This window comes from Crocuta crocuta, unplaced genomic scaffold, assembly GCF_008692635.1.
Source record: "Crocuta crocuta isolate KB4526 unplaced genomic scaffold, BGI_CrCroc_1.0 scaffold692, whole genome shotgun sequence".
NCBI lineage: Eukaryota > Metazoa > Chordata > Mammalia > Carnivora > Hyaenidae > Crocuta > Crocuta crocuta.
This window is the reverse complement of record NW_027532877.1, coordinates 395,456-407,264: the sequence shown is the minus strand read 5'-3', so window position 1 is coordinate 407,264 and position 11,809 is coordinate 395,456. Positions and strand designations below refer to the sequence as shown.

Sequence of the window (11,809 nt, the reverse complement as noted above, 5' to 3'; positions counted from 1 at the left end):
GTTTTGTTTTTGTCTTTGGGGGGGGGGTGTGGTGGGCGATGTGCTCAGGACCAGGGTCTGCCTCCCACGGCCTGCTCCTCTGCTCTCCCCTCCCACCTCAGCCCACAGTTGCGCTCGTGGACTCACCTGTGCTGTTTAAACAGATGTCCCAGGGTGCATGGGAGGCTCAGTCGGTGAAGCGGCCGACTTGGGCTCAGCTCATGATGTCACGGTTCGTGGGCTCCAGCCCCGCGTCGGGCTCTGTGCTGACGCTCAGGTGCGGAGCCTGGAGCCTGCTTCGGATTCTGTGTCTCCCTCTCTCCCTGCCCCTCCCCACTCATGCTCGCTCTCTTTGTCTCTCAAAAATAAATAAACGTTAAAAAAAATTTTTTTTAAAAAGGGATTTGCTGGGCCGGGCCCACAGGCACACTGTTGAGTCACTGAGAGTGTGGGGCGCTGCCCCGGGGCTGCCCTATTCTGCGCCCCTTCCCACTCCTGCGGGCCGGCCGCGCTCTAGGTTTCAGAGGGGTGGGGGGCGTGCTGGAAGCAAGGGCCTGAGCTTGGAGAGCCTGCTTGCTGGCCAGGCCGCCAGGCTGCAGCATACGGAGGGACCGCGCCGAGGGCCTCCAACCCCGGGGCAGCCAGCCCTGGGCATGCAGGGCATCCCGGGCAAGAAGACGGGCATGGCAGAGGGCGCGGGAACTGTGGGACTGGCGTCTGGGGCCGGAGGGGCTCCTGCTTTGGGGGGTGGTCTCGTCATCTTTCCTCCCCCATCTCTGAGCACGGAGCCCTGCTCACCAGGCGGGTCCGCTCCGCCAGCCAGCCCTCCCTCCTTGCACAGCTCTCCGGGTACCAGGGGGGACGTGGTGATGAGCATCCGCCCAGGCGCAGATCCCGGCTCGTCCACTCACTAGCCCTGTGACCGGGGGTGAGGGACTGTGCCTCGGTTTCCCCCTCTATGTAGTAGGGCGTCCTACCTCATTAGGTTGTATTCACTCAGTGAGTTTGTACACACATGGCATCTAAACAATGCTGAACACTTACAGCAGGCTCCCCGAGAGCTGCTATTAACAGTGGTGGGGGTGGGGGTCTGCTTTCACGGCACTTCAGAGACCAGACGGTGAGCAGGGGGTGGCCAGAGGGAGCAGGGAGGACCGTGTTGGAGGTGTCAGGGCTGAGGGAAAACCACATTGGAGGCCCCGAGCTGGAGGGAGCAGCATGTGGCCATGACACTTTCAAGGAGTGGCAGAATGTCCCCTTAGAAGAGTTGGTGGGGACGTGGGACCTGGCCCCCAGACCTGGGCTTACTAGAGAGCGTGGACTTCAGCCCGGGTGTAGGTCCCTGCCAGTGGCTTAATGCAGGGGGAGGCCACAGTTGGATGCAGAACGGTCCCGTGGCTGGTGACACAAGGGTCGGAGGCAGGGCCCACGAGGGGCAGGGGGCCGGGGTGGGTCTTTGCAGTCTTCCCAGGGAGGATCAGCAGGGGGCTGGGCTGGGGTGTGGCGGAGGGGAGAGAAGCGGGGAAGTATGTTTATGGGGACAGATGAGGAGCCTTTGGGAACAGAGAGGAAGGAGGAGGAGAATCTTATCACATAGCCTTGTGATAGAGGCCTGGACCACGGGCTTTGGGTGGGGTTACAGCATCGCCACCTGTTAGGCGTGATTCTCTGCTGCCTCACGGGGTTGAGGCCCTATGAGGCCTCCGTGCTCCAGGAAAGACTCCTGAGTCCTCCTTGTGTGAACGCTAGGGCCTTGGGCACTCACAGACAGTGTCGACATGGCCATGCTGGCGCCGAGCTGATCATAGCACTTCGGCTTCGGGCTCATCCCCCAAGAAGGCCGAGAGGCGGGCCCTGGTTCGGGTGGGGTGAGGCTGGAAGGGAGGTGAAGGCCTCCTGTGTTCTTGACTCCGTAGTCCCTCCAGGCCACCGGGTCTCCACACTCGCTCCCTGCAGAGAGAAGTTTGGCCTTGGGGGAGGAGGGGCTGGGAAAGTCCGCTCTTTTGGAGACTTGGCAGAAATCAAGAGTTTCCCCCCACTTTCTGCTCAGATCCCCCCAGACACCTAGCACAGCACGGGCGTTCCTGTGCAACCCCCACCTGTGTTTGCTCACTCTGTCTTTGTCCCTCAGGGTACATCTTCGTGGATTTCAGCAGCGAAGAGGAAGTGAGGCAAGCTCTCAAATGCAACAGGGAGTACATGGGTAAGGAAGCCTGCCTCCGCCTGCCTGCAGGGCTTCGCTCGCTCGCCTTCCGAGTGCTGTGGAGGGCGTGCTGGGTGCCGGGCGCTGCTCTAGATGCTGGGGAGACCGCAGTGAGCAGAGTGGACCGGTCTCTGCCCTCCTGGAGGTTAAGAGAAAGCTGACGCGGAGCCAGCAGAGAGTGGCAGCCATCAGATGGGCTGGGATTGGAGGAGCTGCGTTTCAAAGCGGGACTGCATCCACTCAGGCAGAACCCAGAGGGGTAGGGGGGCCAGCTCTAGCTTTGCGGGCAGGCCGTTCCGTGGAGGGGGCAGCAAGCACGAGTTCCCACCGTCGGGGTGGTCACCCGAACAGTGTCTGCAGGTGCAGTATCTGATGCGTACCAGAGCGGACAGGTGATTCAGGGCCAGCCAGTGACCCTCCAGTGAAGACATGAGTGCTGTTAGGGAATGTGGGAAAAGCCTGGGGAGTCGTGTTAGGTCAGACGGTAGGTATCCATTGAGTGCTTACTGCGTGCATGTGGAGGGGATGGTCGGGGCTTAATAGGTACACAGGGTGTTGCGCGGAGACAGGTCAGCAGCGCGAGGCGGTCCTCCAGCATTGGCTGTCATGTGATGCCCCTGCCCAGGCAGAGCCACGGGCAATGCGGGGTCTGCCCTGTGCGGTGCAGGGGCCTGGGGTGGCGAGGCAGGCGCCCCCGGGGTTGAAGCCGGAGGGGTGAGATTCGCGGAGAGGGCCCTCCGGGTTCAGGCCCAGCACTGGGCCAGACCGCCACCCAGTAGGAGAGCCAGTGCCAGCGCTCGCGCCTCGGCCGTGGCACCGGGAAGACGGGGTGGCCGAGGAGTGTGGGTCGCCACCCAGCAGTCCCGGCGAGTCCTGGGCCTGCTCCAGAGCCCTGACCCCCTCCTCCTGCAGGCGGGCGCTACATCGAGGTGTTCAGGGAAAAGAGCGTCCCTGCGGCCAAGGGGCCCCTGAAGAACAGCGCCAAGCCCTGGCCAGGCCGGACCCTTGGGGAGAATGAAGAGGAGGAGGACCTGGCCGACTCCGGGAGGCTCTTCGTACGAAACCTGCCCTACACCAGCACCGAGGAGGACCTGGAGCAGCTCTTCTCCACGTTCGGTAGGGGCCCTGTCTCCAGCTCACCGTGTGCCCACGTCACAGAGCGCGAGCAGACGGCCCGGGTTCAAGTGCCGTCCACTTCCCGTCGGCTCCCAACTGCAGGCAGATGGCTTCACCCCTCTAGTCTCTGCTCGTCCGTAGATGGGGCTAGTGACCCCCGAGCTGGGGTGAGCGTTCCCCTGTCACCGACATGGGGCTCAGCAGGGCTCCCGGGAACGGGTGGCATCACAGGCATGGTGTGCCGTCGGAACCCACCCGCTCCCGCACTCACTGAACCCAGGACAGACCAGCTTTGGAAGCGTTTTGCTGCACTTGCCCTCGCTGTCCAGACTCTTGCTGCTCAGCGTTTGAAGTCCAGTCACTGGCGGTGTGGATGTGACCTTGCTCCTTGGTCTGAGCTCTGCTGTCTGAGGCCTCGCTCTCCAGACCGAGTGTCCCAAGTGCATTTGACAGCAAGGGTCACAGCTGCCATGATTGCGGCTGCCATTATTTCTCAGACGGGAATTGGAAGGCCTGGGGTTCGGCTTAGCACGCAGGGCTGTGTGTGTGAGGGCCTGGCTACTGGAGGGGAGAAGTGAGGGTCTGAGATGGAGGGCGAGGCCTGGAGGCTTTGGGACCCCTCACTTCCGTTTGGAGCTGGCTGTGGGCTGTGAGGACCCGAGCTTGGCTGAGTGTCTGTTGTGGAGGCAGGGAGGCCCCGGGCAGGACCGCCAGCAGGCACCGTGGTGTAGCCTCCCAGCCCACGGCCACTGCCCTGGTTTGCACAGCAGGGCTGGGCTGCACGGGCGAGGGGATCGGCAGGTGTCCATTCAGGAAAACGAAGACCAATAGGGCGCAGCCTGATGCTTAGGGTGGAAGCCGGTTCGGAAAGGCTGTACTTTGAGTGTAATGATCACATCACAGCAGAAGCCCCTAGGGTGCCAACTCGGGAGCAGGCGCCATTCAGCACAGTCCATGCGCCGACACCTTGGTGGATGTACTGACCGCTGCCCTGTGAGCTAGGAGCTCTTTGGTGCCATGTTACAGATGGGAAACAGGCGCGTGGGGCCTGGGTTTGCCCAGGGCCACACACATCCGAGTTGGAGGCAGGATCCAGCCCAGGCACCTGTACTTTTAGGGAAGACACGGGAAGGACTGTGATTCAAGGACTCTTAACCCTTGAGCTGGTCTCAGGGCATCCCCTTGCCACATGGTTTGTTGGGCCAAATGGCCGTGACTGACCTAGAACAGCAGCTCTTACGTGTTAAAACCCATCTCGTGATGAGTGCCCAGCCCCAGCCCCTGAAATGCTAACGCGTCTGTCCTGCCCGCAGGTCCCCTGTCTGAGCTCCATTACCCCATTGACAGCCTAACCAAGAAACCCAAGGGCTTTGCCTTCGTCACCTTCATGTTCCCCGAGCACGCCGTGAAGGCCTACGCGGAGGTGGATGGGCAGGTGTTCCAGGTGACTGCGCGGGGCTGGCGGGGGGTGGCTGGGTGGTCGAGAAGGGATGTGTGTGCCCATACATTTCTAAGAAAATACATGTGATGATGCGTGGACCCACCCCTTTGCCCAAGCCAGGGGCAGGTAGCTCCCTGAGGGCAGGGCCCTTCAGCACCGAGGACAGCGCCTGGCACACCTTACTTGCTCAGAGGCTTTATCACAGAATAGATCAGCTCTCTGTCCCCAGAAATACCTCTTGGAAGAGAAATAAGGAAAGAGAGTTTGGACTGGTCATATTAAATGGCCACGTTAGGGTGTAAGAAACTCCTTTCCTTTTTTCCAGTGTTACCACGCAGTGTGCTTAGCACGCCTGCTCTAGCCCAGGCCGCCTCGAGCTCCCTTCCTCCTTTTTGCCCCACTTGTTCATTCCTTCGTGATTTATTGATCTCTCCAGCTAGACCTGGTTCCCACCGTGGGCGCCCTCACCTCTGTGTGCAGGGATGGGAGCGGCCCCAGGCTTGAGGGGGTGTGAGCTGCTGCAGGCATTTTATAGACTCGGTTTCCATTGTGAGGCTGTGTCAGAAGGCCCCCACCGGTGTCAGGTCCCCGAGTCACGTGGCCAGGTCCCCGAGTCACGTGGCCAGGCCCCCTACGTGGTTCTCCCGATGCCCTGTCCAGCCTGTGGGGGGATGACTGGTGTCCTGAGGCAGGATGTGGACGCATCCTTTCCTTTCCTCTCTCCACCCTTCTCATCATCCCCCGCCTCCCAGGGTAGAATGCTCCACGTATTACCGTCCACCATCAAGAAGGAAGCTAGCGAGGACACTGATACCTCGGCGTCATCGTCTTATAAGAAGAAGAAAGAATCTAAAGATAAAGCCAACAGCTCCAGGTCCTTACCTGCCACCACACTATGGGCCCTGCCCCTCCAGCTGCCCGAGTGCTCTGGCCCCTTGGGATGGGTTCAGCCTCTCCATGACCTTGCCAAGCCCTACCTTCCTCATCTGTTTAATGGGGGGAATCTTAGCGGTGCCTTACTTTTTCAGCGTTGTAAGAATTAAGTGCGTTAATATGAGCAAAGCGCTTAATCCGTGGCACAGAGTAAGTGCTTGTCAGATGTTAGGGAGTGTACAGTCCTTACTCATGTCTCCATGCCCTGGGTGAAGGGTGGGCAGCGAGCTTACGTCCCTGAGATTTTGCACCTGAGAAGATACTCCGCACGTTTAGCCTTGGTCTGACCGCCCCGTTCTGCCTCTGCCTTTCAGCTCTCACAACTGGAACGCGCTGTTCATGGGCCCGAACGCCGTGGCCGACGCCATTGCACAGAAATACAGCGCCACCAAGAGTCAAGTGTTTGACCACGTGAGTGGACATCTCGTCCAACATGGCAGGATCTGGGCTGACCTCAACGGGGTGAAGCAGCCGGGGCGGGGCTGTTGTGCGGGGGGCATGTCCAAGCCCCAGGCTGGAGTCGTGGGCACCCCTGCAGCCTCCTCAGGAAGTGTCCCCTCCGTGCTCCAAGCCTGCGTCTCCCGTGCTTGTGTGGAGCTTAGCCAGAGGCTGCAGTTGAAGGCCAGCACCCGGCCGTGTGGTCTCCTCACCATGACCCGGTGGCCTCGCACTCCGTCCGTCCCCCGTTCCAGACCAGGAAACAGGCCTAGGGACACAGAACAGCTTGCCCAGGGCCACACACCTGGAGAAGCCTTGGAAAAAGTGACACCAGCCTGTCTGGGTCTGGTGCCCAGGTGCCGAGCCCCATCGCCGCCTCTGCGGGGGCTGCTGCTCCCGTCTCATCCTTGAGACGAGGAAAAAGGAGTCATTGGTCCCTGTCCCCCTTCCTGTTGAAGTTGAGCCCAGTTCCTGCTCACTTTCTCTGCCCATCTCTCCAGCACTCTCAGATCACACACCTTCTTTCAAATGCTCGTGTATGTGTGTGTGTAGTTACACGGGAGCGGAGTCTGACTGAGGCACAGCCTCCGAGCGTGTTTTCCAGCCGGTCAGCAAAAGGATGACCTGTGCTGTGAGCCCATAAGCCCATTGACCTGCTGTCACTTACTCCTGCCCACGCTCGAGGTCAGCCCTGTCCAGGAGAACAGGCTGTGCGCCCCACGGGCACGTGCAGACATCCTGGTGGCCGGGTTTCTTAAAAAGCAAAAACAAACAGGCAAGGTTCGTTCTCGTGATCTGTTTTATTCAGTTCGGTGTAACCAAAGCGTAGCTGAGATGTCATTTCCACGTAACACGCGGTATAAAAGACAAGATTCTTTGGGTTTTTTTTCCTCTAAGTATTCAAAACCCAGCACCTGTTTTTTACTTAGCGCACTTTGTGACTCGCACGCACCACGGTGCGAGTGCTCAGTGGGCAGACGAGGCTCAGGGCCTCAACTGGCTGGGAGGCGCAGCACCAGCGCAGATCCCGCAGGCACCCCACATCGAAGGTCCTGCTGTTCCAGATCCTTCCGGAGGAGGAGGAGGACGAGGACACGGACAGGTGCAGCCTGTCCGTGATGGCTATGAAGTTAAGCCGAGTAGGGGAGAGGGCATGCGAGTGAGGGTAGGCTGCTCACCAGAGTGACATCCAAGCAGAAATTGGACAGAATGAGGGAGCGAGGGGTAAGAGCCCCGCCGCAGAGGTCAGCGAGTGTGGAAGCCCCGAGGCGGGGATGGGTCGGCCTGCATGGCCGGAGTGCAGGGTGGGGCATGGAGCTAGAGGCGGGCGTGGGGTCTTGATTTCCTATGAGAGGCACAGAAGCCAGGGGCACAAATCACTGGGAGTGCATGCGGGGCAGTGGGAGGGCCCAGCCCCCTCCGGCCGCCTCCTCAGGCTGGTGGGAGATGGGACGGCTGACCTGTCCCCTGCTCGCCAGCTGACAGGGTCTCTTCCTTTCCTCCCTCCCGCAGGAGACCAAGGGCAGTGTGGCCGTGCGCGTGGCCCTAGGGGAGACCCAGCTCGTCCAGGAAGTACGGCGCTTCCTCCTCGACAACGGGGTCAGCCTGGACTCCTTCGGCCAGGTGGGTCCCGGCTGGGCGAGCCTCCAGCCACCAGGGAGCGGAGGGTGGGGTCAGGTCCAGTGTGCTGGCGGGTTCAGGGTCAGGGCTTTCAAGGATTAGTATTAACCGTTAAGCTGTCTCCAAAGAAAAAAATTTCATGTGGGTTCAGACGGGGGACCCATCTGACTCACAGGGTGTCTCTTGGGGGCCGTGTGCAGGAGGACTCACGGCTCCTGCATCCAAATCAGAGGGGCCCCAAACAGCCTGTCCCCCGCCCGGCACCTCACTGAAAGCTCCTGTTATTTGGGGTGTGAGACCTTCCTTGGACCAGGAAGGATGCAGGTCAGCACTTGAACGTGCTTGTTCTCCACCAAGTAGGAGTTTAGAGTAACAAATGGTCGAGTCTTAGCGGGCATGCTGAGCAGGCCCCCTCACACCCCCCCCCCCAACAAGACACCAAGGCCCAGAGAGGGGAGAGGGACCCAGAGGTCACAAAGTCTGCTTCTGACTCCCACACAGCGCTCTCCTCAGCTGTCCAGGCCTTCAGTTCTACCATACAAGGGCGGCTGGAAGGAAGGCTGCTGGCTGTGTCGAGCAGCTGTACTAACGGCTGACACTTAGCGGGACTGACCACAGCAGTCCTCTGCGTCTGTGTGTTATTGTTGGTGTGACTCAGGGGACAAGCCAGGAGAGCAGCGCTGCTGTGCTCCCATCGTGGTCCTTGGATGGGGGAACCACAGGCACAGAGAGGCCAAGTCACACGTTCTGGGTCACACAGCAAGTCAGGGTGGAGCTGGATGGGGATGCAGCCCCAAGGCCCGTGCCCCGAACCATTATCCCCTGCAGCCAGAGTTGTACCTGAAGCCCACTGGGGCACAGCCCCTCCCACTGCAGATGGCTTCCCCCTCACCCGTCTTACTTAGTGAGGCCTAAAGGATGGGGGTGACCATTAGCTAGTCCATTTTGCAGATGAGAAAACAGGCCAGAGGGAAAGAACTGACCCAAGGTTTCCGGTTAGATTCATGGCCAAGCTGAGACTCATGCTCAGAACTCCAAGTGCCTAGAGTTTTTCCATCATATCTTGGTTCTTTTATGCTCTTCCCATGTTGCCTTTCGAGATAGTAACCACCGACGTTTATGTAGCGCACATGAGGTGCGTAATTAAATCCGTCTTGCAGGGGTCCCGTGAAATGGGCGCTGCGTCCTTAACGTTCTGTGGGGGCTGAAGCAGGGTCCAGTACGTCTCTCAGGGCTGTATAGCTAGTGTCTTAGTTTGGTTTTTACCAAAAGCAGATTCTGAGACAGGTTCAAGTACGTGTAGTTTACTGGGCAGCGCAGAAAACACTGGCGAACAAGGTCAAGGGAAAGGAGATCGGTGGGGGGAGGTGCTTATTACAGGAACTGCTGGTACAGCGAGGGGGCTGAGCTTCCTCTGGGGGAAAGCTGCACGGCTCGCACCTCACACTTGTCCTGCCCGGAGGGCGGGGGGCTGAACTCCTGAGAGCCGTAGGCTGCTCCGAGGGTGTTCACTCCTCAGTCCTTCCCACCTGCCCCACGTGTGGTTTGTGCAGTTCCAGGAAAAGGCTCTCGGCACCGAGATGCACATCCTGGCCATTGGCAGCCTGGGCAGGAACACTCTGGAAGGTCCAGAGAGAGCTGTGGTCAGGCACTGTCAGAATCTGCCACGACTCAGAAGGGGAGGGGCTGAGATTTGATCTGGGCTCTCCGCCCATTCTCTCCCAAGAGCTGCCCCCTGGAGCAGTGTGCCCAAGAGAGTGAGGTCTGGGGGGCCTGTCCCCCAAGCGCCTGGCACTGCAAGTCACAAAGGGGTGCCTGGGGCAGAGCCAGCCACAGATGGGTGCCGGCGTCGGGCTGGGGGTTCTCCTGCCTACGGCCCCATGGGTGTTCCTTGCCTGCCCTTCAGGCCGCAGCCGAGCGAAGCAAGACTGTGATTCTGGTGAAGAACCTTCCGGCGGGCACGCTGGCGGCCGAGCTGCAAGAGATCTTCGGCCGCTTCGGCAGCCTGGGCCGCGTGCTGCTGCCTGAGGGCGGCGTCACAGCCATCGTGGAGTTCCTGGAGCCGCTGGAGGCCCGCAGGGCCTTCCGACATCTGGCCTACTCCAAGGTAGGGGCCGAGGGGCCGTGCGCACGCCAGCTCTCTCCCGCGGGCTCGGAGTGTCATTCCAGCCCTGAGAACACCTCTGCGGGGGAGGACGCGAGAGGGACGCCCTAAACAGCCCCCAGAAAGCGTGGCCGTGGCTCCTTGCCTGAGTCTGGCTTTCCTTGGTTCCCCGTCCCCGTGTGAATCGGAACCGTCATTCTCGGGGCTTCTGGTTTCTCGTACTTGTGATGAGTTCCACGTTGCTCCTGCGAGCGGCCTGTCTCCTGTGTCTGGTGAAGAGGAAACAGTCTTACGTGTACACGCACATCTGTCGTGGCGTGTTGGTTTCCTGTGGCTTCCGGTACAGGTGGCCGCAAACGCAGGGCCTTAAAGCAGCAGAACTGTACTGTCGCACCATCGTGGAGGCCAGGGGTCTGAAATCCGGTTGTCCCCGAGCCCTGCCCGCCCTGAGAGCACCCTTCCCTTCCCTGCCTCGGCCAGCCACTGGTGGCACCACGTGTCCCTTCACCCCCGGCCTCTGTCTTCACGTGGCCGCCTTCTCGTTCCCAGATCCACCTCTGCCTTTCTCTTAAGAGGACACCTGTCCTTGGATCCAGGGTCCACCCCAATGACCCAGATGCTCCCATGTCTAGATCCTTTACCTAAGTGATGTTCACAAAGACCCTTTTTCCAAATAAGGCCTCAGTCGCAGGTTCTGGGCTCTGGATGTGGACGTATCTTTGTAGGGGTGTCACACCATGCAGCCCGCCACGAGCAGCTTCTGTTTCCCCGGCACTGTAGCACTGCGCAGACTCTCTCGGTGTCCGGTTTTATCCTCTCTTTAAAGAGAAAACCTCTACGCGTGCACACGTGTACACACATTGCCTGTGGTATCGGCTGCAGGGGTGGTGGCGGGGAGAGCATGAGGGTTTCTGACGGCCCTGATCCCCTTCATCCCGGAGGGCTGTGCTTTTTCTTCCCTGTTCCACTGCCCTCCCTTCCCCGGTCAGAGAAGTCCCGAGGAGGCACAAACGTGTCCAGTGACCGCAGGCGCTCTCAGGGATCGGGGGCACAGAGGGCTCCAGGCTGTGCTGCGCCCTTTTAGCTCCGTTTTCCAGGGTGAGTTGCCCATAGTCTCTGAGCCCCTCCCCTGCCATCTCTGCAGTTCCACCACGTCCCCCTGTATCTGGAGTGGGCTCCCGTGGGCGTNGGGGGGGGAGGGGGAGGGGGGGGCATCACTGAGGTTTATCAGATGTTTGCCATAAAGTTCTTTATTCGTCCTAGAGACCAGTGCGTCGCGGACTCTTGGGTTTTATAGGCACCTAAAATGTTCTTAGAAAGATAGAATGTAGAAGATATAAGCGTGGTATAAAGTAGCCAACGTTTCAGTGTGTCAGTTAAAGGTTGAAAAAGCCCCCTAGAATCTACAAGGGGCATTTAGAACAAAGCAGGTGAAAGCCTCGTTTTATGCATCTGCTAAGGACACCTGGCCGGGAAGGGCGACCGCGGGGAAATACTTAGTCCCCAGGTCCTTAGAGCAGCATGGCGCCCCTGGCCACCAACCACGGAAAAGGGGGGCCCACCCCCAGCCAGTGCTTCACTTGTGGGGGTGGGGGCACCACTGGCACGAGACAACACGGTTCTTCCTTGTCGGGACCCTTGTGCAAATCGTGAGGCATTTTGTGTCCCCAACTCTGCCCACTAAGTGTCAGGCGTGCCCCCAGTGCTCGCGACAACCCGAGACACCACCTGCACCCCCTGGGTGTTCCCCGGAGGCCCCCCAGGAGGGGAGAAGCACTCATGGGGACCAGGGCCACACTCAAGAATCGAGGGCCTTGGGAAGAGTTCTGAAGAGGACCAGTGGTCCCCTTACCCGGGGGTGGGGACGTTGCTCATTCATCATTCGTCAGAAAGGCTGTCTCACAGCAGAAACGGGCGAGTGGAGATCTCGGGTTAAAGAACAGTCGTTTAGTTGATGAGCGGTCACTGTCCTACC

At 59.9% G+C, this 11,809-nt stretch overlaps 1 protein-coding gene across 1 annotated transcript in view; it reads left to right on the top strand.

Annotated features, from left to right (window-relative positions):
• The window catches only part of RBM19 (RNA binding motif protein 19), a 130,096-nt gene that overhangs the window by 12,447 nt on the left and 105,840 nt on the right, over positions 1-11,809 (top strand). The window contains exons 9-16 of the mRNA XM_077745635.1: positions 2,111-2,182; positions 3,095-3,298; positions 4,612-4,742; positions 5,492-5,613; positions 5,987-6,083; positions 7,623-7,733; positions 9,637-9,837; positions 10,979-11,014. Of these exons, the coding sequence (XP_077601761.1) occupies positions 2,111-2,182; positions 3,095-3,298; positions 4,612-4,742; positions 5,492-5,613; positions 5,987-6,083; positions 7,623-7,733; positions 9,637-9,837; positions 10,979-11,014 (974 nt within the window). The remainder of the gene's footprint in view (positions 1-2,110; positions 2,183-3,094; positions 3,299-4,611; positions 4,743-5,491; positions 5,614-5,986; positions 6,084-7,622; positions 7,734-9,636; positions 9,838-10,978; positions 11,015-11,809) is intronic.